The 27,016-nt window shown below is 43.8% G+C and overlaps 1 protein-coding gene across 1 annotated transcript in view; it reads left to right on the top strand.

Moving 5' to 3' along the window:
* The window catches only part of LOC124553621 (growth factor receptor-bound protein 14-like), a 1,033,185-nt gene that overhangs the window by 631,155 nt on the left and 375,014 nt on the right, over window positions 1-27,016 (top strand). Inside the window, exon 6 of the mRNA XM_047127476.1 lies at window positions 19,331-19,495. Coding sequence (XP_046983432.1) covers window positions 19,331-19,495 — 165 coding nt within the window. The remainder of the gene's footprint in view (window positions 1-19,330; window positions 19,496-27,016) is intronic.

Raw genomic sequence — 27,016 nt, forward strand, 5'->3', positions numbered from 1 at the left:
GGCAGGATTCGAACCTGCGACTGTAGCAGCAGCGCGTTTCCGGACTGAAGCGCATAGAACCGCACCACTCGGCCACAACGGTCGGCCCCATGAATATCGCACATCAAAACAAAACTGTATCGTTCGAGATTCCACGGAAAATGCCTTAAACGAAAAGGCGAAACGCGTCTGGAACAAATAAAAGACAGTGCACACAAGAAAAATGCGGTTTTTATGAAAAAAAGGAATATCAAACTAGAATTGCTTTCAGAGTATTTGTTATTACTCATTTTTCAACTAACTTACATATTGTAAGATCGAAATTTGAAACGACTTACCTTAGAAAATAGATTAAGGAAAGGTAAACCTACGTTTCTAGCATTTGTAGACTTAGAGAAAGCTTTTGACAATGTTGACTGGAAAACTCTCTTTCAAATTCTGAAGGTGGCAGGGGTAAAATACAGAAAGCGAAAGGCTATTTACAATTTCTACAGCAACCAGATGGCAGTTATAAGAGTCGAGGGACATGAAAGGGAAGCAGTGGTTGGGTAGGGAGTGAGACAGGGTTGTAGCCTCTCCCCGATGTTATTCAATCTGTATACTTAGCAAGCAGTAAATGAAAGGAAAGAAAAATTCGGAGTAGGAATTAAAATCCGTGGAGAAGAAATAAAAACTTTGAGGTTCGCCGATGACATTGTAATTCTGTCAGAGACACCAAAGGACCTTGAAGAGCAGCTGAACGGAATGGACAGTGTCTTCAAAGGAGGATATAAGATGAACATCAACAAAAGCAATACGAGGATAATGGAATGTAGTCGAATTAAATCGGGTGACGCTGCGGGAATTAGGTTAGGAAATGGGATGCTTAAAGTAGTGAATGAGTTTTGCTATTTGGGGAGCAAAATAACTGATGATGGTCGAAGTAGAGAGGATATAAAATGTAGACTGGCAATGGCAAGGAATACGTTTCGGAAAAAGAGAAATTTGCTAGCGTCGAGTATAGATTTAAGTGTCAGGAAGTCGTTTCTGAAAGTATTTGTATGGAATGTAGCCTTGTATGGAAGTGAAACGTGGACGATAAATAGTTTAGACAAGAAGAGAATAGAAGCTACAGAAGAATGCTAGAGATTAGATGGGTAGATCACATAACTAATAAGCAGGTACTGAATGGAATTGGGGAGAAGAGAAATTTGTGGCACAACTTGACTAGAAGAAGGGATCGGTTGGTAGGGCATATTCTGAGGCATCAAGGGATGACAAATTTAGTATTGGAGGGCAGCGTGGAGGATAAAAATCGTAGAGGGAGACCAAGAGATGAATACACTAAACAGATTCAGAAGGATGTAGACTGCAGCAAGTACTGGGATATGAAGAATCTTGCACAGGATAGAGTAGCATGGAGAGCTGCATCAAACCAGTCTCTGGACTGAAGAACACAACAACAACAACCCATATTTAAAGGAAAAATTGTATTTACGGAAACATTGTGCGAAATAGCCTGAAGAAATGAATAAAAATTCACCAACACGGATTACAGAATTTACACATAGAAACTAATTCATATGTGGTCCGAATTTAGGTGGAATTTTATAGTTAATTTGCCGGCCGGGATGGCCCAGCGGTTCTAGACGCTACAGTCTGGAACTGCGCGACCACTACGGTCGCAGGTTCGAATCCTGCCTCGGGCATGGATGTGTGTGATGTCCTTAGGTTAGTTAGGTTTAATTAGGTCTAAGTTCCAGGGGACTGATGACCTCAGAAGTTAAGTCCCACAGTGCTCAGAGCCATTTGAACCATTTTTGTATAGTTAACTTGCCGAGCAAAATTTCTACTAGTGCTGTATTGGGAGTCTACGGCTTTGCCACAGTCATGTGACTAGGGCCCCCGTCGGGTAGACCGTTCGCCGGGTGCAAGTCTTTCGCTTTGACGCCACTTCGGCGACTTGCCGGTCGAGGGGGATGAAATGGTGATGATTAGGACAACACAGAAGAAAAATCTCCGATCCAGCCAGGAATCGAACCCGGGCCCTTAGGATTGACTTTCTGTCGCGCTGACCACCTGCTTTTTTTTTTTTTTTTTTTTTTTTTTTTTTTTTTTTTTTTTTTTTTTTTTTAATACAGGGTGCTACATAAAGGTACGGCCAAACTTTCGGGAAACATTCCTCACACACAAATAAAGAAAAGATGTTATGTGGGCATGTGTCTGGAAACGCTTAATTTCTTTGTTAGAGCTCATTTTAGTTTCGTCTGTATGTACTGTACGTCCTCGATTCACCGCCATGATTTCATACGGGATACTCTACCTGTGCTGCTAGAACATGTGCCTTTACAAGTACGACACAACATGTGGTTCATGCACGATGGAGCTCCTGCACATTTCAGTCGAAGTGTTCGTACGCTTCTCAACAGCAGATTCGGTGACCGACGGATTGGTAGAGGCGGACCAATTCCGTGGCCTCCACGCTCTCCTGACCTCAACCCTCTTGACTTTCATTTATGGGGGCATTTGAAAGCTCTTGTCTACGCAACCCCGGTACCAAATGTAGAGACTCTTCGTGCGCGTATTGTGGACGGCTGTGATACAATACGCCATTCTCCAGGGCTGCATCAGCGCATCAGGGATTCCGTGCGACGGAGGGAGGATGCATGTATCCTCGCTAACGGAGGACATTTTGAACATTTCCTGTATCAGTGTTTGAAGCCATGCTGGTATGTTACTGTGTGTTTCCATTCCATGATTGATGTGATTTGAAGAGAAGTAATAAACTGTGCTCTAACATGGTAAGTAAGCGTTTCCGGACACATGTCCACATAACATCTTTTCTTTGTTTGTGTGCGAGGAATGTTTCCTGAAAGTTTGGCCGTACCATTTTGTAACACCTTGTATATATATATATATAAACTCCGAGCACTCTGTGTCTTAACATTGGATGTCATTAGTCCCTTAGAACTTAGAACTACATAAACCTATCTAACATGAGGACATCACACAGATCCGTGCTCGACGCAGGATTCGAACCTGTGACTGTAGCAGTCGTGCGGTTCCGGATTGAAGCGCCTAGAACCGTTCGGCCACCGCGGCCGACTTTTTTTTTTACGTTGATATATATCAACGGGGACAGATGAAAATGTGTGCCCCGACCCGAACTCGAACCCGGGATCTCCTGCTCACATTGCAGACACTCTAGCTATCTTTTTTTTAATTTGAAGGAAGAAAAAATTGCCAGCTTTTGGATTTGAACTTATAACACAGTAGCCAGGGTGCTACCACCCAGCTACCGGGGGCGGACTTTACCACAGTGAGCAGGTTGTGGACGTGGGTCGTGTTAGCTGTGGAAAGATGAAGGGGCCAGCACAGGATAGACTGCCCTCGAGATCTGCTTCAAACCAGTTTTCGTACTGAAGCCCACTCTACAATGACACACACACACATTAGACCCGTGCTGGGACGCCAGCAGCGCCGATACATGTAAACAAAGGTGACATGCAAAGATGGCGCCTTAACTGCGCTCTCGCCTGTTACAAGCCAGGGGGGGAGGAGCCATCTGTCTTGTGGCGTTGCCTCGGCAGAACTTGGCGTGTTCGGCATTCATTGACGGATCGCGTGTGCTACGCGAAGTTCGAGCCAGCTGCTCGTCGGCTATTGCGCGCACTTTCCGTGTGTACACACTGCGAGCGAGGCGTCGGCCGAAAAGGTTAACAGCACTGCGTCGCAATGCGTGTGCTGTGGTTGAATCGGTGAGCGTAAAAAACCTGTATGACGGCAGATAAAAGTGCGTCTTTGTTTTACGTATACAGGGTAAAAGCCCAACTCCACCTACAGAATTGTGGTAGCGTAAGGGACGCATTGTCTCCGGTTCTTAGGCCGGCCGGAGTGGCCGTGCGGTTCTAGGCGCTACAGTCTGGAGCCGAGCGAGCGCTACGGTCGCAGGTTCGAATCCTGCCTCAGGCATGGATGTGTGTGATGTCCCTAGGTTAGTTGAGGTTTGATTAGTTCTAAGTTATAGGCGACTAATGACCTCAGAAATTAAGTCGCATAGTGCTCAGAGCCATTTGAACCATTTGTCTCCGGTTCTTGTTACGCATGGTGATTTTTTTTTTTCCACCGTGTACAAACTCTAGGGATTGATCCATGAGAGGATACGGAGCAAGAAAGGCGACCGCCGTGTCAGTACCAGGCAGTTGGCCCATCGATCGACATCGACTCGACTGGAAATTTCCCGTTGACTAATAGCCAGTCGCCGACTAATCCCATTAACCCTAGGACGCCCAAGCCTTTTTTTTCTAACTTGGATGCCTAAGGGGGGGGGGGGGGGGTTCGGCGAACCCGCAGGTATTAAATAAGTTTACTGACGAAAAATTACAACTTTCAAAATGGTTTATGTGTTTTAACTAAGGCATCGGTTTATAAATGTTGTTAATTGTTACAAATATTGGATTGAGTGAATAAAAAATTGACGTATTACAATACAAAATACAGATGTGTTCATATACAATAGACTACTCTGAGTCCTCAACTTCAAGGCAAGAGACACACTCCACAATTTTTTCTGAATGTGTGTTACCCACATGTTTATGACACTGTCCACAATACTGTTTTGGTTTACTTCTGCTTCTTTGTTTTAGCTTTTCTTACACAAATATGGCACTGCCCTTTCCCTGCAGGAGGCTGACGTGCTTCTGTTGTCACTTCTTTGATTTTCTTTTGTAGAATAGTCTCCATTGATTGAACAATTTGGTTAGATAACCCTCTTGCATTGGCACTTCTACCTGCAATTTCACTAGTTCCATCCCAGCTTGCAGAAGATAAAGTTTCCGTTTGTTGTGTTTCTTTTCATTCCATCTTGGATGTTGCTGGATGAATATGGTGGCTGCGTTGATAGCACAAATGTCGATGAGAGAGTAAAATACAGATAGAGGCCATCTCTTTGTTCCCCTCTTGTAGGTGTACATACGCGCCATTTGATCAGTTGTATCAATTCCACCTTTGGTGGAATTATAATATGCATTTATCTCGGTTTTATTCTTCTCTCCTCCAACAGTCCCTTTATCTTGGTGCATTGTTGACAACATCAGTAATTTTTTACTTGGTTTCGTTTTTCCTGTGTAGGACACCAATGTTATTGGAGGCCTACGTGTTGGGAACTGCACTAACTCACTGCAAGTTCACAAGATAAATAACAGCTGACTGACATCAACAATCACTTCCTCTGAAAGTAAACCGATTGTTGTGAATGTCATCAATACCAACCAACAAGAAACTAACTTGCATTGTTGTAAAGATGAGAAATACGAAATCCTACTAAGGGAAATTTTCTATAGCATGGAAGCCTAAAGGGGGGGGGGGGGGTTGTTGCACCCATAATAAGTTTATTTATTTTTTCTTTCAAAGAAGGAATTTTCTATAAAATATGCTGACACTAACGTTTCATAAAATAGCCAACAAACAGTAACTCAAAGGGAATATGTAGTATGAAAGTTACTTGGGCAAAAGCAGGGGACATAAAAAAAATTGTGGGTTCAATGAAATCCCCCCTCCCCCTTAGGCGTCCTAGGGTTAAGACTGCTTCCTGATGAAACCACTTCCTATCGCGACGGTATAAATAGCTCTCGTAACTCACATGGGCGATCAGACGAAAACTCTCGGACTTTTTTTCCTTACGCTCTGTTTGCGAGTGGAACAGGGAAGGAAATGACTACACTGCGTTCATCATAGGAATAAACCCGATGTAAACAAAAAGAAACGCGATGATTGGTCAGGAGCCGTAGCACAAGTACACTGTGGTTGTTACGCTCTTCGAAGTACATCTAGGGTGACCGTACGTACCGATTGATCGGGATTGTCGCGTTTTTTGAGGCTCAAAAATGTCCCGACTTTTTTTAAAAAAACAAGCAATTCGTCCCGATTTTCAAGGGTTATTTTCAGGCATTTACAAAGTGGTTAAAATGCTTTTGCTTGCCATTGTTGTCACCACAAAGTATCAGTTTCGTGATGTGCTAGCACGTCGTGGCGATGCCGAAACGAAAATCAAAGTTTTCGGAAGAGCTTCAGAGGAAATTTCCTTGCTTCACTGCTACAGACAATGACTGTTCAGCAAAATGTGACGTACGTAACTGTGCTGTGTCAGTGTCTCATGGTGGTGCTGCAGATCTCAAGCATCATACGGAATCAGAGAAACACAGGAAGAATCTTCGATCGGCAGGTTCCTCGCAAAAAATGACGAGATATTTTGTAATTTAAAATACACAAGAACAGAAAAACGTAGCTGCAGCAGAAGGAACCCTGTCATTCCATGTTGTTAAACACCACCAAAGCTATCGTTCTAATGACTGCAGTGTTCAACTAAACAAACAAATTTTTCCTGATTCTAAGATTGCAGAAAATGTTTCGTGTGGAAGAACAAAGTGTGAAGCAATTATCAACAATGTTATAGCTCCGCATTCCGAGAAACAGGCTGCTGTAAACAGTGCAAAATACTTTTCAATACCTACTAATGCTAGCAACCATGGGCATCAGAAAATTTTTCCTGTGATAGTTCAGTATTTTTCTGTAAGTGAGGGTGGACTGCAGACGAAATTGCTTGATGTTGATAAATTGCAGAACGAAAAGTCCGAAACAATTTCCAATTATCTTTCTCATGTTATACAGTCATTCAGTATCATCTCAAAGTGTGTTGCATTTAGTGCAGACAATAGTAACTGTAATTTTGGGGGGTTTAATGAAGAAAGAGGGTAATAATGGTTTCACACATCTGAAAGAAAAATTAAAAAACTCTAGCGTTGTTGGCATGGGTTGTCCAGCACATGTTGTTCATAACACACTTCAAAGTGCTTGTGGTGTTTTACCTGTTGACATTGACTGCATTGTCATGACGTTGTACAACCATTTTCATATTTTTTCTATTCGTGTTGCAGAACTCACTGAATTCTGTGAATTTGTTGGTGTCACTTACAAAAATTTACTTTCCTTTTCCAAAACAATGTGGCTTTCATTGTTGCCAGCCATAGAAAGGATCTTGAAAATGTATGAACCTTTGAAATCTTACTTTTTGTCACAGTCTAACTCAAAGTGCCCTACAATCTTAAAGAGTTTTTTCAGTGATCCTATAAATGAATGTTATTTACTTTTTGTACATTCACAAATGAGTGTTTTCCAACAATCCATTCTGAGCATTGAGAAACAGAATAATTCCATATGTGAAGTACGAGGGCAGTTCAATAAGTAATGCAACACATTTTTTTTCTGAAACAGGAGTTGTTTTATTCAGCATTGAAATACACCAGGTTATTCCCCAATCTTTTAGATACACAACACTATTTTTCAACGTAATCGCCATTCAATGCTACGGCCTTACGCCACCTTGAAATGAGGGCCTGTATGCCTGCACGGTACCATTCCACTGGTCGATGTCGGAGCCAACGTCGTACTGCATCAATAACTTCTTCATCATCCGCGTAGTGCCTCCCACGGATTGCGTCCTTCATTGGGCCAAACATATGGAAATCCGACGGTGCGAGATCGGGGCTGTAGGGTGCATGAGGAAGAACAGTCCACTGAAGTTTTGTGAGCTCCTCTCGGGTGCGAAGATTTGTGTGAGGTCTTGCGTTGTCACGAAGAAGGAGAAGTTCGTTCAGATTTTTGTGCCTACGAACACGCTGAAGTCGTTTCTTCAATTTCTGAAGAGTAGCACAGTACACTTCAGAGTTGATCGTTTGACCATGGGGAAGGTCATCGAACAGAATAACCCCTTCAGCGTCCCAGAAGACTGTAACCGTGACTTTACCGGCTGAGGGTATGGCTTTAAACTTTTTCTTGGTAGGGGAGTGGGTGTGGCGCCACTCCATTGATTGCCGTTTTGTTTCAGGTTCGAAGTGATGAACCCATGTTTCATCGCCTGTAACAATCTTTGACAAGAAATTGTCACCCTCAGCCACATGACGAGCAAGCAATTCCGCACAGATGGTTCTCCTTTGCTCTTTATGGTGTTCGGTTAGACAACGAGGGACCCAGCGGGAACAAACCTTTGAATATCCCAACTGGTGAACAATAGTGACAGCACTACCAACAGAGATGTCAAGTTGAGCACTGAGTTGTTTGATGGTGATCCGTCGATCATCTCGAACGAGTGTGTTCGCACGCTCCGCCATTGCAGGAGTCACAGCTGTGCACGGCCGGCCCGCACGCGGGAGGTCAGACAGTCTCGCTTGACCTTGAGGCGATGATGACACACGCTTTGCCCAACGACTCACCGTGCTTTTGTCCACTGCCAGATCACCGTAGACATTCTGCAAGCGCCTATGAATATCTGAGATGCCCTGGTTTTCCGCCAAAAGAAACTCGATCACTGCCCGTTGTTTGCAACGCACATCCGTTACAGACGCCATTTTAACAGCTCCGTACAGCGCTGCCACCTGTCGGAAGTCAATGAAACTATACGAGACGAAGCGGGAATGTTTGAAAACATTCCACAAGAAATTTCCTGTTTTTTCAACCAAAATTGGCCGAGAAAAAAAATGTGTTGCATTACTTATTGGACTGCCCTCGTATTACCAGTCTTAAAAAAAGCTTTGACAAGTCTAAATTCAAGGAAACATGAACATTTTGTACTACTAAGTGTAAAAAAACTGCTGAATGATTGTGACGACCAGTCTGTTAAGAAATTTGACATAGCAGTATCAACGTATGATGATGCTTCAGTAGACTATTTATCCTCATGGTTACAGGGAATAGCTGAGATTTCTGTATTCTCACGGATGATGCTCACAGAACCACCAGAATGGTCAGTAGTTGAAAATACTTTAATGTGGCTAAATGAAAAGGGCGTTCTAGTAAACGACAGCCTCTTATTTGATGAAATAGTTCATATACAGTCATTTGTAAAACAACAAGTGGAAACAGACAGCGAACAATGGAATCAGTTGATGGCACATGAAAAATGGTGTAGGTTTTTCAGATCTTGCCAGTGTAATGAACAGTTCAGAGTATCGCTTAATATAGCGCAGTACTTCTTTTCACTTCCTGCCCACAATGCAAATGTTGAAAGAGGTTTCAGCTTACTATCGTCACAGTGGACAGACGAGAGGAATAGATTTACAGTGAGAGGCGTTAAGTGTATTTTACTGACCTGTTTAAACTTCAGTAAATACAGTTGCACTGACTTCTATTCATACCTATTTGGCAAACCTGAGTTGCTGAATGAAATTTCTTCTTCGAAGAAATATGATTGCATTGTGGAATACACAAAACCATAAATTCTTCGTGTTCACTAAGAACTTTTTTGTAGCGATTGTTACTGTATGTCTGTCTACATTCTGTGCTATAAATGTTACATTTCTTAATAAGTACATTTCTGAAAACTCGAAATGTACTTCTTTCCAGTCTTTCCATTCTTTGTGTGGTTTTGTACACACACACACACACACACACACACACACACACACACACACACATACAAGGCTATATTTACAGAGGAAGAAGATATGTTAGCATTAAAAGTGATATTTCACGAGAAATATAAATTGTCCCACTTTTTGGCCAAGAAAATGTATGAAAGTCCCACTATTGTCCGAAGAAAATATGGTCACCCTAAGTAGATCCTACTTACGTATGAGATATTTTATGACTAAATTACGTTACATGAAACTTTAAGATATTAAAATGTGTTAATAGTCATCAACTTTTTTTGTCGCGCTTTAGCTAAATAATTTTTATTTGAAAATCGTGTCGAGTCACAGCCTCTGCATTGTTGTGCTCTGACTGTTGCGCTTTTGATGCGTTGTTTGAACATGGCTGTGGCCGCTTCCTGTTCCGTAGTGAAAGACGGTTAAAAAATGCCCAGACATAGGTATCTCTTAAATTTTTTCGTAAGTTTACCGACGTAGTCGGCTTTGAAGTTTTCCGAGGCATTGTATTAGGTTCGGTTGACACAGTAATACCAACAGGAAATGTAGCCGAATCGACAGCGTATCTGACTGAAAATCTACTACAGTTCATGGTATGTGGGTTAAATCTCATCTACGACAACGATTTTTCTCGTTCAATTTGAAATACCTGCTTCTGGTAACTGTAAAATTCATCATCATTTTTTGTGAATAATAGTGCCGGCCTTGGTGGCCGAGCGGTTCTAGGCGCTCAGTCCGGAACCGCGCGACTGCTACGGTCGCAGGTTCGAATCCTGCCTCGGGCATGGATGTGTGTGATGTCCTTAGGTTCGTTAGGTTTAAGTAGTTAAGTTCTAGGGGACTGATGACCACAAATGTTTAGTCCCATAGTGCTCAGAGGCATTTTTTTTTGTGAATAATCTACCTTTTTTGAACATGGCTGCTTGGTTTTGTGACCGTTTATAAATTAAAACTGAAACAAATGAGCCCTCGGTCACAATTTTTTTAGTCTCATTAACCAGGTTTCAATACTTCTAAGTGTGCCTTCATCAGAATTTAGACATTTAAAGTGGTGTATACCTAAATTACAAATCTGTGTGAAGAAAAATTATTTTTATATAAAAAAGTGTACTGACTTAACAATGCAAGACAGAGACAGTACTTACATGTCACGTATAAAATAAATAACAGGCCAAGACGGATTTAGTCAGAAAATATTTAAAGGAATGTGTGAAGGTGAGCCTCTAAGCCCTAAGGGCTGCTCATACCTATACAGCCACAGTTTGCAACGAACTATGTGACTAAAGCCCTTTTGGCCTGCTATTTATTTTATACGTGACATGTAAGTACTGTCTCTGTCTTGTATTGTTAGTCAGTACTTACACTTTTTTATATAAAAGAATTTTTCTTGCCACAAATTTGTAATCACGTTATAGACTACTTTCCATGTCTAAATTCTGATGAAGGCACTCTTAGAAGTGTCGAAACCTGGTTAATAAGACTAAAAAATTGTGACCGAGGGCTCATTTGTTTCAATTTCACGTCTACTTGTTTCTATCTACATATTGCACACGAAATTCCTGTTTTCATTTCAAATACAAATTCTTAGTTATCGATATTTCATGAAAGACTGTTAATAAAGGTTTCCGAAATTAAGGAAGCAAACAATTTAATTTCTAAGGCAAAAATGAAAAAGCAAATCCTCTTCATTTGCGCTACGTCCATAACACAGATGTCGATAAGTGTCGTAGTAACACGAAAAACAATCATTTTTCACAGCATCGAGCACACGGTACAAATGCAGCATTTTTACATTTGCCACTGTACCATTACAATATGAACCCAACAGAACTGATCAGGAGCCAAGTTACGGGATTTGTCGCGAGGAATAAGAAGATTGTTACGCCACCAGACGTATTGGAACTAATGCTCGCAGCTTTTTCACACGTCACCGCCGAAGGCTGGCGGAATATAGACTGGCTCTTCATAAAAGAAGAAAATTGAACTAGGGAGGAATCCAAACAAGATCACTGTCGACTGTTTAGCCTTCGCAGATGACATGGAATTGATTACAGATTCACTAGACAATGCCCAAGAACAAATAAGAGAACTACAGAAACAAGCAGCCAAAGTAGGACTACAAATATCCTATGAAAGAACAAAGTTTATGACAAACATCTGTGATGCTCCTCAAAATATTGCAGTTGACAACAACACAATACACAAAACAGATTCCTTTAAATACCTAGGAGAGTGGATTACGTACAATGCCAAAGAAAAGATAGCTATAGAAACTAGAGTGCACAAAATGGAAAGAGTGTTTCATATGACCAAAAGCGTTTATAATAAAAAATCCATGCCCTGGAACACGAAATTAAGACACTACCAAACAGTGGCCAGACTTTAAGCTCTCTATGCGGCAGAAACACTTAAACTAACAAGAAATGGAGATCTTGAGAAACTAGAGAAGGTCGAAAGAAGAATTTTAAGGAAAATACTGGGAGCTAAAAGAAACGATAATGCTGAATACAGGTTATGTTGTGTCTAGACAAGACAGCCTAGACACAATGAGAGGAAGCCGAAAGGCACGCGCTTAAACTCACGCAGGCTGGCGTGAGGTCTGAAACAGGATACGTAATGAATGCTATAAAGATAAGTACATAGCTTCTGGAATACTTAACTTTAATCCATAACTGTAGAACATCGCTCTTGATGATACATGCTTAATATAAGATCAATTGAATACGGCGCCTTGCTAGGTCGTAGCAATTGACTTAGCTGAAGGCTATGCTATCTTCTCGGGGAATGAGAGAGTCTTGTCAGTGTAGCATCGCTAGCAAAGTCGGGTGTACAACTGGGGCGAGTGCTAGTACGTCTCTCTAGACCTGCCGTGTGGTGGCGCTCGGTCTGCTATCACTGACAGTGGCGACACGCGGGTCCGACGTATACTAATGGACCGCGGCCGATTTAAAGGCTACCACCTAGCAAGTGTGGTGTCTGGCGGTGACACCACAGGTTAAGACCAAACAGAGAGCTATATCTGAAAACGAAGGAACTAACTGATGTAATGAGGAAGAGGAGACTACAGTTTTTTGGACATATATTCAGAATGGATAACAACAGACTAACCAAGCGGATATTCACATTACTCAATAGCTACAAATCCAAGCCAGCATGGTTCATAGTGACTGAAAAGGACATTGAAAATGCTGGAGTTACAATACACACAATAGAAAACAGAACACATTTCAGAAAGGCAGTTCAAAAGGCAGAATTTCAGGAGAGAAAGAAAATAACTAGTCGAAAGTGGACTCAAGAAGAAAGGGTTCAAATGGCTCTGAGCACTATGGGACTCAACTGCTGAGGTCATTAGTCCCCTAGAACTTAGAACTAGTTAAACCTAACTAACCTAAGGACATCACAAACATCCATGCCCGAGGCAGGATTCGAACCTGCGACCGTAGCGGTCTTGCGGTTCCAGACTGCAGCGCCTTTAACCGCACGGCCACTTCGGCCGGCAGAAGAAAGGGAACAACACTCTAAAAGGATGGATGAAATTTGGAAACTGAAGAAATCTAATACAATGAAGAGTAGCCAAAGTTGATTCATCGTACCCTCCAAATGGGTTATTCGAAAGAAAAAAAAAAAAAAAATGTGGCGCCGGTTGGCTTCGTGGATTCTATTGTTGTTAGGCTTGTTATCAACGTAGCAGGTGACACTTCCAGAGCTCAAATATGTTTCTCGGATTCGGATAAGGAAGGAGCTAAAAGATTACCAGATCACTGACTGTAATTAGCCGGCCGCGGTGGTCTAGCGGTTCAGGCGCTCAGTCCGGAACAGCGCGACTGCTACGGTCGCAGGTTCGAATCCTGCCTCGGGCATGGATGTGTGTGATGTCCTTAGGTTAGTTAGGTTTAAGTAGTTCTAAGTTGTAGGGGACTGATGACCACAGATGTTAAGTCCCATAGTGCTCAGAGCCATTTCTGCATGTAATTAATACCTTGAGTGGCTTCAGAATTCAACAGTACGGTGAAATCCTTGCAGTATGATTTTACATCACACACAGCTCCCTCAGAAAAATTACCCTGTGTTTAAGTTAGGAATTTTCATCATTCTTGCTTGTAAATAGAAAACCATGTCAGGTGCGAACTAGAGCATTTTATGCTTTCCGTCTGGTCACCTAGGAAGCGTGCGGTAGTGCTAGTGTTTTGTCGAACATTATTTCATTATCTCTAAAAATTAAATGACATTCGAAGCTATATCGTTTCTTTGCTCGTCTCTTTTTACGTCTGAATTGCATTAGTTGGACCGCTGGCTGGCCAGTGCTGTCCAGGTTTAATGCGCCGGTAAAGCCGTTGTCCCGCGCATTATCGCTCAGTCTATTTGTGTGTAACACAGCATAAAACGTATCCTTATGATCGTACTTGACTGTACTGGACACAGCTTGGCTTCCGCTCCAAGTCAAACGAAATCCAATGAGATCTTCGGCCATAGATATCAGCAGAGTGGCCTTGCTGTGCAGAAGCTATAGGGCTGGTGTGGCTCCAACATAAACCACGTGACTTGGCAAAACGTCACGGGATTTCAAATCAGCGGTCTTCCATCCTATGTTTGTGTCGTATTTTACCCACATCACATTTCTCAGTTGACTGCCAAACGCTTCCAACAAAAATTACTTTTTTTTTATTTTCCAAAAATTATGTCAGAACTACATTTGACCTGGATTTGTTCACAGTACCATTTATAAAATCTAACAAATACGCCCCTCTGGTGGGCAGCGGGACGAAATTACTATAAACTATCAATTAAAGTAAAATTTCGTTAAAATTCTTTTCAACAGTAAGAGTGGGCTCGTGTCAAAACTTTAAACATTGGTTTCGCCGCGTTTTGAGATCTAGTCACTTATAAAAGAAAATGGGATATGGGAATTACGTCAATTATAGGTGCCAAAATTGTCGACTTTAGGAGCAGGTCCATTTTAGAGTATCGATTTTAAGTGCACTTCAAAGGTTCAGTTCCCACTATTTTTACAAAAGTTTAAACTATCAGTTTAAAAAAAGTGATATTTTAGATGAAAGATTTCGAAGTTTCAGTAAATAATTTTGAAGCCTACATTTAATAGTATTACAAGGTAGAAACAAATTCTCTTCATGTGTCGACTACAGGTGCTCTTACCTTGTTATATAATCTCACTTGTATATACAAAAAGGAGCGTATGCGCAGATGGCTTAAAGTTTTTCCGTTTCAGGGCCTGTATCCAAAGCTGCCTTCGGTTTTCAGCCTTAGGGAACCTATGAGTAGGAACGAGAAACACTTATACTTACTTCTGTAACCGAATTATCACAGATACTTTCCAGAATGTAATATGAGTCTGACTTTACAGGCATCACTTTCAACACTTTAATTTACGTGATACTCTATTTCAAGTGCAAAAAAAAAAAAAAAATATAAAAGTCACTTCAGCAGATTTCAATAAACGCATCTGCACTATCACAGAAACACTTACACGTGAAATGTAACGCCATTCCCTCCGACAAAACGCTGAGTACAGCCATAAGCGCAACACGAAACAACCATGTTTTGCCAACATCCACGTGACTTTAGCCCAGAGATGTTGGAGCCACGAAAATAACGTCAGGGCCAGTCTATTATACAGGGCTATTACAAATGATTGAAGCGATTTCATAAATTCACTGTAGCTCCATTCATTGACATATGGTCACGACACACTACAGATGCGTAGAAAAACTCATAAAGTTTTGTTCGGCTGAAGCCGCACTTCAGGTTTCTGCCGCCAGAGCGGTCAGGACGAAGTTCAACAAAGATCCACCAACTGCGAACTCCATTCGGCGATGGTATGCGCAGTTTAAAGCTTCTGGATGCCTCTGTAAGGGGAAATCGACGGGTCGGCCTGCAGTGAGCGAAGAAACGGTTGAACGCGTGCGGGCAAGTTTCACGCGTAGCCCGCGGAAGTCGACGAATAAAGCAAGCGGGGAGCTAAACGTACCACAGCCGACCGTTTGGAAAATCTTACGGAAAAGGCTAAAGCAGAAGCCTTACCGTTTACAATTGCTACAAGCCCTGACACCCGATGACAAAGTCAAACGCTTTGAATTTTCGGCGCGGTTGCAACAGCTCATGGAAGAGGATGCGTTCAGTGCGAAACTTGTTTTCAGTGATGAAGGAACACTTTTTCTTAATGGTGAAGTGAACAGACACAATGTGCGAATCTGGGCGGTAGAGAATCCTCACGCATTCGTGCAGCAAATTCGCAATTCACCAAAAGTTAACGTGTTTTGTGCAATCTCACGGTTTAAAGTTTACGGCCCCTTTTTCTTCTGCGAAAAAAACGTTACAGGACTCGTGTATCTGGACATGCTGGAAAATTGGCTCATGCCACAACTGGAGACCGACAGCGCCGACTTCATCTTTCAACGGGATGGTGCTCCACCGCACTTCCATCACGATGTTCGGCATTTCTTAAACATGAGATTGGAAAACCGATGGATCGGTCGTGGTGGAGATCATGATCAGCAATTCATGTCATGGCCTCCACGCTCTCCCGACTTAACCCCAAGCGATTTCTTTCTGTGGGGTTATGTGAAAGATTCAGTGTTTAAACCTCCTCTACCAAGAAACGTGCCAGAACTGCGAGTTCGCATCAACGATGCTTTCGAACTCATTGATGGGGACATGCTGCGCCGAGTGTGGGAGGAACTTGATTATCGGCTTGATGTCTGCCGAATCACTAAAGGGGCACATATCGAACATTTGTGAATGCCTAAAAAAACTTTTTGAGTTTTTGTATGTGTGTGCAAAGCATTGTGAAAATATCTCAAATAATAAAGTTATTGTAGAGCTGTGAAATCGCTTCAATCATTTATAATAACCCTGTATTTATGGTCGAAGAATGAGATTCAAGCAAAGCGGAAGAATTCATGGTGTAATGTTTACATCACGTTTAGTCTTATGATGATCGGAGTATAGATAGTATTGTTGCAGGCTTTGCACCGTACTGTGGCTTACGAAGTATGTGCGAGGTCTGTTCAGAAAATTCCGGAATTTTCTCCACAAAATTCTTGTACGCTCACCTTTTACTCGCCGGCCGGAGTGGCCCAGCGGTTCTAGTCGCTACAGTCTGGAACCGCGCAGGTTCGAATCCTGCCTCGGGCATGGACGTTTTTGATGTCCTTAGGTTTAAGTAGTTCTAAGTTCTAGGGGACTGATGACCTCAGATGTTAAGTCCCATAGTGCTCAGAGCCATTTGAGCCATTTTTGTCACTTTTTTACTTATTTTGCACGGTCTCCTTCGAAGTACTCTCCTCCACAGTTGCCACACCGCTCCCAACGCCGTTTCCGCTCCTGGGATCGCACGAAGCGTCGTCTCCGAATTTGCTTTTATTCCGTCTATCGTTGTAAATTTTCGTCCTTTCAACGGTGTTACCAACTTGGAAAATAAAAATAATGTCCGCAGGGACCAGGTCTGCAGGGTACATAGGATGGGCCAGCACAGTGATTTCGTCTTTTGTGCAACAGTCACGCACCGACAGGGACGAATGTGCGGCTGCGTTACCGTGATGCGAGAGGCACGAATTGTCTCGCCACATTTGAAGACGTTCCCTTCTCACATTTTCTCGCAGGCGTCGCAAAGCGTCCCGGTACTACCATCGACTGAAAGTTTGTCCCTGTGGCACGAATTTATCATGAACTAATCCTTCATCATAAATAAGTCAAAGAAAACTACACTACTGGCCATTAAAATTGCTACACCAAAAAGAAATGCAGATTATAAACGGGTATTCATTGGACAAATATATTGTACTAGAACTGACATTTGATTACATTTTCACGCAATTTGGCTGCATAGATCCTGAGAAATCAGTACCCAGAACAACCACCTCTGGCCGTAATAACGGCCTTGATACGGCTGGGCATTGAGTCAAACAGAGCTTGGATGTCGTGTACAGGTACAGCTGCCCATACAGCTTCAACACGATACCACAGTTCATCAAGAGTAGTGACTGGCGTATTGTGACGAGCCAGTTGCTCGGCCACCATTGACCAGACGTGAGAGATCTGGAGAATGTGCTGGCCAGGGCAGCAGTCGAACATTTTCTGTACCGAGAACGGCGCGTACAGGACCTGCAAAATGCGGTCGTGCAATATCCTGCTGAAATGTAGGGTTACGCACAGATCGAATGAAGGGTAGAACCACGGGTAGTATCTGAAATATAACGTCCACTGTTCAAAGTGCCGTCAATGCGATCAAAAGGTGACAGAGACGTGTACCCAAAGGTACCCCGTACCATCACGTCGGGTGATACGCCAGTATGGCGAAGACGAATACACGGTTCCCATGTGCGTTCACCGCGATGTCGCCAAACACGGATGCGACAATCGTTATGCTGTAAACAGAACCTGGATTCATCCGAAAAACTGACGTTTTGCAATTCGCGCACCCAGGTCCGTCGTCGAGTACATTGCAGGCGCTCCTGTGATGCAGCGTCAAGGGTAGCCGCAGCCACGGTCGCCGAGCTGATAGTCCGTGCTGCTGCAAACGTCGTCGAACTGTTCGTGCAGATGGTTGTTGTCTTGGAAACGTCCCCATCTCAGGGATCGAGACGTGGCTGCACGATCCGTTACAGCCGTGCGGATAAGATGCCTGTCATCTCGAGTGCTAGTGATACGAGGCCGTTGGGATCCCCTCCTGAACCCACCGATTCCATATTCTGCTAACAGTCATTGGGTCTCGACCAACGCAATGTCGCGATACGATAAACCGCAATCGCGATAGGCTACAATCCGACCTTTATCAAAGTCGGAAACGTGATGGTACGCATTTCTGCTCCTTACACGAGGCATCACAACAACGTTTCACCAGGCAACGCCGGTCAACTGCTGTTTGTGTATGAGAAATCGGTTGGAAACTTTCCTCATGTCAGCACGTTGTAGGTGTCGCCACCGGCGCCAATCTTGTGTGAATGCTCTTAAAAGCTAATCATTTGCATACCACAGCATCTTCTACCTGTCGGTTAAATTTCGCGTTTGTCACACGTCATCTTCGTGGTGTAGCAATTTTAATGGCCAGTAGGGTATCAGCATGACTTTGACATGACGCTTGATCTGACGTGCTTTTTTCGGTCTTGGAGAACCTTTTCCCGACCCATTGTGTTTGGTTTCGAACTCATAACCGTAGACCCACGTTTAATCACCAGTGGTGATTTAAGGAATATCTCGTTCTGATTTGCGCGATCCAAAAGCCCTTCTCAGGTTGCTAGGCGAAGGTCTTTCTGGTCACGACTCATGAACTTGGCGGCAACATGATGCATTCCAAGATGCTGTGTCAGGATTTCATGACATGATCCAACTGGAATGTTACATTCTTCTGCATCGCTCGGACAGTCAGTCTTCTATTGGCACACTCAGTTTCGTTCACGTTCGTGACTTGAGCGTGGTCGGTAGACGTCCAAGGGCGTCCTGAACGACGGTCATTTTTTACTTCCGTCCGGCCATTTTTAAACCGTGTGAACCATTCTTAACACCGAGTACGGCTTGGCCACTCACCACCACAGGTTCCCTGCGTCCATTGGTGAGTCTCTGTGCAGGATTCCTTGAGTTTTACGGATAATTTAATGCAGACGCGGTGCTCCTGCATCTGTGCCTTTTCGAAATTCGCAAACAGTGCGACACATCGTTCGACTCAATACAGCACTGAACAATAATTAGCTACAACTATGAAACTGACGGCAGTTACACATGAAACACGGGCGTATGCAGGGATGCCAACCGCATTTTTCTCCAAATACCATTGGCGCGAAATTACGAATGTTCCGGAGTTTATTGAACAGAGCTCGTATGAAATCTGAAGAAGAGATGATCGAAATTGTTAGTTGATAGAGGTTTATTTATCAGCAGCTGTCGGCGGTTGTGCAACGATGCTGACGTGGTGTTTGCCCGGTGTGGTGTTTCAGCAGTTCTTCCCGGCCGACATGGTGGACCTGGCGGCGTGCTGCGCCGGCACCTCCGCCCCCTCCACCCCCACGCTGGACGCGCGCCACGGCCACTGGCCGGGACAGGCCGTCTGCTCGTCTACGTCCGCGCCGTCGACGCCGCTGGACCCGCAAGCTGCGCTCATGGTGGGTACCGGCAAAAGTGGGGGCAGAGTGACTCCCTGGGTAACATCCCCTGTGTGTTCTGGTGTGTGTGAAGGCAGGAGAACACAAAGTCGTGTCACAATTCTTTGTCTCTTACTCATCTCTCTCTCGCTCTCTCTCTTCTTCCTTTCTGAATCTCTCTTTTCTAATAACTTTATCTTTCTCCCTTTGTACCTCTTTTCTAATTAATCTGTACAGGGTGAGTCACCTAACGTTACCGCTGGATATATTTCGTAAACCACATCAAATACTGACGAATCGATTCCACAGACCGAACGTGAGGAGAGGGGCTAGTTTAATACAAACCATACAAAAATGCACGTAAGTATGTTTTTTAACACAAACCTACGTTTTTTTGAATGGAACCCCGTTAGTTTTGTTAGCACATCTGAACATATAAACAAATACGTAATCAGTGCCGTTTGTTGCATTGTAAAATGTTAATTACATCCGGAGATATTGTAACCTAAAGTTGACGCTCGAGTACCACTCCTCCGCTGTTCGATCGTGTGTATCGGAGAGCACCGAATTACGTAGGGATCCAAAGGGAACGGTGATGGACCTTAGGTACAGAAGAGACTGGAACAGCACAGTACGTCCACATGCTAACACCTTTTTATTGGTCTTTTTCACTGACGCACATGTACATTGCCAAGAGAGGTGAAGTACACGTACACACGTGGTTTCCGTATTCAATTACGGAGTGGAATAGAGTGTGTCCCGACATGTCAGGCCAATAGATGTTCAATGTGGTGGCCATCATTTGCTGCACACAATTGCAATCTCTGGCGTAATGAACGTCGTACACGCCGCAGTACATCTGGTGTAATGTCGCCGCAGGCTGCCACAATACGTTGTTTCATATCCTCTGGGGTTCTAGGCACATCACGGTACACATTCTCCTTTAACGTACCCCACAGAAAGAAGTCCAGAGGTGTAAGATCAGGAGAACGGGCTGGCCAATTTATGCGTCCTCCACGTCCTATGAAACGCCCGTCGAACATCCTGTCAAGGGTCAGCCTAGTGTTAATTGCGGAATGTGCAGGTGCACCATCATGCTGATACCACACACGTCGACGCGTTTCCAAAGGGACATTTTCGAGCAACGTTGGCAGATCATTCTGTAGAAACGCGGTATATGTTGCAGTGCTCTCCGATACACACGATTGAACAGCAGAGGAGTGGTACTCAAGCGTCAACTTTAGGTTACAATATCTCCGGATGTAATTAACATTTTACAATGCAACAAACGGCACTAATTACGTATTTGTTTATATGTTCAGATGTGCTACCAAAACTAATGTGGTTCCATTTAAAAAACGTAAGTTTGTGTTAAAAAACATACTTCCGTGCATTTTTGTATGGTTTGTATTAAACAATTACACTAGCCCCTCTCCTCACGTTCGGTCTGTGGAATCGGTTCGTCAGTATTTGATGTGGTTTACGAAATATATCCAGCGGTAACGTTAGGTGACTCACCCTGTATTTCGTTCTGCCACCATCCTCATTTATCTCTTTCTCTCTGTGATTATTAAATACTTATATTTATTTCTCTTCTCTCTATACTGTTTCCACTATTATTCTACATTTCTCCATCATTGCCTTCTTTACCTCTACATCTTTTTTATTCGTGCATCAGTCTCTTCTTTATCTCTGCATCATCTTTTCATTTCTACATCAATCTCTTCTTTACCTCAGCATCTATTCTATCTTTTATCCCCACATCTCTACTCTTCTTTATATTTTCTCCTCTCTGACATCTCTTACTAATGTCTATATCTTGTCTACCTCTACCTGTTTCCCTCTCCTTCTCTAACATCTACTTCTATCTCTGATCCCCTCTCCTCTTATCTCCTCTCAAATCTGTCTCTATATTTATACCTGTCTTTCCTGTTTCATCTTTGTCACCTCTCTTTTCTACCTCAATCTCTTTTTTTCTTCTGTTGTTGTCTTATTTATGTTGTAAGGTGGCTATAATTTGGCACCTTATAAGCACTCATCCACATACTTTGCCATGATCTACAACAACATTAGGTATTATGTGATAGGTAGTACATCTTATATACGAAATTTAAAAATGTTCAAATGTGTGTGAAATGTTATAGGACTTAACTGCTAAGGCTATCAGTCCCTAAGCTTACACACTACTTAACCTAAATTATTCTAAGGACAAAGAACACACACACACACCCATGCCCGAGGGAGGACTCGAACCTCCGCCGGAACCAGCTGCACAGTCAATGACTGCAGCGCCCTAGACCGCTCGGCTAATCGCGCGCGGCACGAAATTTAAAGGAGACTGACATTGTCACATACGCCTAGTACATAATTGTTAACGCTTATTGCATGAAAAGTGACGGAGTGTCTTCATTATCATACTAGTAGAGGTTGGAACGACAGTGGAAATGAAAGCCCACAGAGGTGTGTTGGTGCTGCTAAGACAAAGGAAATAGCAATACGGACGTCGTAGCACCTAAGCGCTGGAGCACTTAATAGAGTCGCGACCGGCCGGTTTTGTAGCCGAACCGGAAGTATTATACGTCTGAAACTACGAAAAACTTGGACGCAGGTGAGAGGAACGAAGAAGCGGCGCATCGGAAACCACGCAGGCTGGGTTATTTCCAAGGATTTTTACTCAGAGTACAGGTTTCTCCTCGCAAACTTTTCGCGCTGGACGACAAAAGACTAAAATATGGTTCGTCGGCGTTGGGAACAATCTGTAGAGAGGGAGAATATTACGTGGTTTCGGGAATATGATTCGTTTTCGGAATTACGATGGTGTGAGCCGAGCCTTGCTGGGAAGTTAGTAGTGGAGAGACGAAGTCTTCCGTTGTGAGTGTCCGTGTGTGACGGTCGCTCGATATCAGCTTTTGTTGGTGCAGACGGAGTTGCTGTCTTTCGCCTCAGGAGAGTTTGTAGTTAGAACAGTTAGGCACCGTACCGCTGCGAACATATACGATTCTGGACTTCACCTCTGAGTTGCAAGTCGTCGTTGAGTACGCAGCGTTCAGTAATTGAGAGCACTTCCTCTGCCTATACTTACGTTGAGACGTTATCTGAACTCCGTCCTTGTGGCTGGGAGTTCTCGTTTCTCGTCTGTAGAACACAGAGAGGAGAAGACAGTATTAGAGTATATTAGTCAGAGGACCGCCTTCTGCCGTCCTAGTGTTTGAAAGAGTTTATTTGTGGCTGGAGTTCTTCCATCGTCGCAGAAGAGTACGAGAACCATCACTTCGACGCACCGGACGCAGTACATACGGTGATATAGCAGATTGCTTCGGCATATTAGGGCTATAAAAGCTAAACAGCTGTGATCACGTTAGTTTATTTCCACTGAGGTTCCACACCACCGTAGATCACCTTTGAAAGAAGTGTTCAAAAAATGGTTCAAATGGCTCTGAGCACTATGGGACTTAACATCTGAGGTCATCAGTCCCCTAGAACTTAGAACTACTTAAACCTAACTAACCCAAGGAAATCACACAACACCCAGTCATCACGAAGCAGACAAAATCCCGGACCCCGCCTGGAATCGAACCCGGGAACCCGGGCGTGGGAAGCAAGAACGCTACCGCACGACCACGAGCTGCGGATTAAAGAAGTGTCCTCTAGTTTTTGGTACGTAAGTGATTTCAGTCATTTCGCGTTATTGATATTAGATCGCGCAGTCATAATAAGGGGCAGAGTTCGGCAATTGATTAGTAATTTCGTTTAGGAAATGTAAACTTTGTAATATGAAGGGTTTTTTGATCTACAATAAATACCGGGTGATCAAAAGGTCAGTATAAATTTGAAAACAATAAACCACGGAATAATGTAGATAGAGAGGTAATAATTGACACACATGCTTGGAATGACATGGGGTTTTATTAGAACAAAAAAAAAAACAAAAAAAAAAGAGTATTGCTAGAGGCGTGAAAGATCTCTTGCGCGCGTCGTTTGGTGATGATCGTGTGCTCAGCCGCCACTTTCGTCATGCTTGGCCTCCCAGGTCCCCAGTCCTCAGTCCGTGCGATTATTGGCTTTGGGGTCACCTGAAGTCGCAAATGTATCGTGATCGACCGACATCTCTAGGGATACTGAAAGACAACATCCGACGCCAATGCCTCGCCGTAACTCCGGACATGCTATACAGTGCTGTTCACAACATTATTCCTCGACTACAGCTATCGTTGAGGAATTGTAACACGTCCGATTTATGTATCCCGCACGATCGGGATCTCATAGCAGCCCAAATAAATTTATTAATTAATGTGACCGTGTACCTATCGGAATGGACTGCTACGGAGTTATTACATTCCATTTTGTCCTTCTCAGTTGCTGTAATAATGAAATGTCTGGTAACAGAAGAACAACAACACAGCTTTGCTAATCAAGACCTATATTCGTCTCATAAACACAAAAAGAAGGAGACAGCCACTGCCTTCGTCATACACTTTTAATTACGGCTAATCTTAGCACAGGCTTCTTCGTTATACACATTCGTCACACGCTAATACAATCACTGCAATCCAACACTGCAAATCCAAAATAATGCCGGCGCGGTAGACGCGAAATCAAAATAACGGCGCAGAAATATCACTGATAACTCTCGTAATTATACTTTATCACTTTCCCGTATTATTTTAACACAAAGGGGTTAAACCGCGGCGATGGCCACTCCCTTCGTCGGCAAACCTTGCATTACAACTACTGCTGACTTCCGCACAGCTCGGCCCGCCACACGGGACTCTGACTGACTTCAGCTCTCACTCGTTCTCGCAACCCGACACTATCGATTGTTTGCCCTTTCGACCTGTGCCGAGTGCAAACTTATAGTAAGGGCCTACGGACCCCTTACAGAATGATAGTGGACATATTGAGCATTTCCTGTAAAGAACATCATCTTTGCTTTGTCTTACTTTGTTATGCTAATTATTGCTATTCTGATCGGATGAAGCGCCATCTGTCTGACATTTTGTGAACTTCTGAATTTTTTTGGTTCTAATAAAACCCCATGTCATTCCAAGCATGTGTGTCAATTTGTACCTCTCTATTACATAATTCCGTGATTTATTCCGTTTTCAAATTTATACTGACTTTTTGATCACCCGGTATATAAGCAGGGACAACTTTCATCATTTAGTGGTTGGTATTAATTGCCTTCATCATTCATTCATGTTTAGGTTGTAATTATAAAATTAAGAGATCCGAAGATCTGCTTCAGGTGGTAGTCAGACGCGGGCAAATGTTCATTTTACCGTTTATTATTCTCCGTTGCGCATATTCATTTTACACACGCATGGAGTAGCATCTTGGGATGTTATGTCTTCTGTACTGAATCTCCTTGTTTCTTTTCTTTATTTCTTTATCTCCTTTATCTCAGTCTCTTTGTTTCTTCAGTCTGTTTAAGTTCAAATGGCTCTGAGCACTATGGGACTTAACATCTGTGGTCATCAGTCCCCCAGAACTTAGAACTACTTAAACCTAACTGACCTAAGGACAGCACACAACACCCAGTCATCACGAGGCAGAGAAAATCCCTGACCCCGCCGGGAATCGAACCCGGGAACCCGGGCGCGGGAAGCGAGAACGCTACCGCACGACCACGAGCTGCGGACGGTCTGTTTAAGTCTTGTTTACATCAGCCTCCACCTATTCCTCTATTTTTACCTGTAGTGCTTTCTTGTATACATTACACTTGGCTGCGACCTCAGCTCACTCCCGAAGGAGGGTACTCCGGCTGCAGTGTATTGCTCTCGGTTTGTCGAACTTCGTGCTCGACTTGCCGGTCACACCTTTATTTGCACCGATGGCTCCAAAACTGACGACGGTGTCGGCTGTGCCTTTGTCGTCGGGGCCGCCACCTTTAAATACCGGCTCCTCGACCAATGTTCCAGCTTTACGGCCGAGCTTTTTGCTCTCCATCAGGCCGTTCAGTATTCCCGCCGCCACCGCCATTCATCGTATGTACTCTGCTCTGACTCACTCAGTGCTCTTCAGAGCCTTGGAGCTCCCTATCCGGTCCATCCCTTGATTCAACGGATACAGCAGTCCCTCCATTCTTTCGCTGATAATGGTGGTTCTGTCAGCTTTCTCTGGGTTCCCGGACATGTAGGAGTGCCTGGGAATGATGCTGCGGATGCGGCAGCCAAGGCTGCAGTCCTCCTGCCTCGGCCAGCCTCCCATTGTGTCCCGTCATCTGACGTTCGTGGGGATGTGTGTAAGAGGCTTGTGTCGTTGTGGTGGGATGCTTGGTCATCCCTCCAAGGAAACAAGCTCCGGGCAGTCACGCAGCTCCCAACTGCTTGGACAACCTCCTCCCGACCATCTCGGCGAGAGGAGGTCCTTCCGACCAGGTTGCGGATTGGGCATTGCCTGCTCTCCGGTGACCCAGCCCCGCAGTGCCCTTGTGGTCAGGCATTAACAGTGCGCCATGTTTTATTGTCGTGTCCCCGTTTTAGTCAATTTCGTGTTGTCCTGTCCCTGCCATCTACTTTACCGGATGTTTTAGCTGATGACGCTCGAGCAGCTGCTCGTATTCTGCGTTTTATAACTTTAACTGGCTTGTCCAAAGACATTTAACCTTTTTACTTATTTTATCTGCATCTTTGTCAGGTACTTCTGGTGTCCCCCCATCCCCTTGAGTTTTAGCAGGTTCCATGTGCTCTAACAACAGTGACTGGACGCTAATGACCTCAGCAGTTGAGCGCCCTTAAACCCAACCAGAAAAAAAAAAAACACTTGGTTACCACTGTTTACATCCAAGCTGTTCTGCTTACGATCGTTTCTGTAGCGATACAGGACTTTTGCATCAGGCTCTGGCATCTGTATGAATTAGAACCAAAAGACTTGGGACGCTCGTCATCTGAAGCGTTGCTGATTGTGTCTTCTCCGCTGTATAGTGAGAGAAGGTATGGCAAATGTGGTGAACTGTGCATACACGCAAGAAGAGAGGAGTGTCTGTGTTAATGAGACGCCCACATGCCAATACTGGCACACCTGGCGGTGCCTTTGTAGACGCGCTCACACACTTGGATATTGACTGGCGCGTCTCTTCTCCGGTTGGAAGGAATGCCGGCCTTGGTGGAATATTGCAGCGGGCCACGCATGCCGTCATTCATTCCTCAGCCGTTCACTCAGTTCGTCTGGTTTCGTCTGCTCCCCCATCTCCTCCTCTATAATGTTGATCGTTTCATCTCTGGGATGTACCCGTTACCTTCAACACCCGTCTTTTATATACCCTCCGTCTGTGTCTCAGGTTTTAGCCTTTACTGCTCTATGCAGTTCGATGTCTTACCCCGTGTCCCCATGATAGTCGAGGAATGACAATGGATAAGATTATCATGAGTTGTTGTTGTGGTCTTCAGTCCTGAGACTGGTTTGATGCAGCTCTCCATACTACTCTATCCTGTGCAAGCTTCTTCATCTCCCAGTACCTACTGCAACCTACATCCTTCTCAATCTGCTTAGTGTATTCATCTCTTGTTCTCCCTCTATGATTATTTCCCTCCACGCTGCCCT

Source organism: Schistocerca americana, chromosome 11 (assembly GCF_021461395.2).
Source record: "Schistocerca americana isolate TAMUIC-IGC-003095 chromosome 11, iqSchAmer2.1, whole genome shotgun sequence".
Lineage (NCBI taxonomy): Eukaryota > Metazoa > Arthropoda > Insecta > Orthoptera > Acrididae > Schistocerca > Schistocerca americana.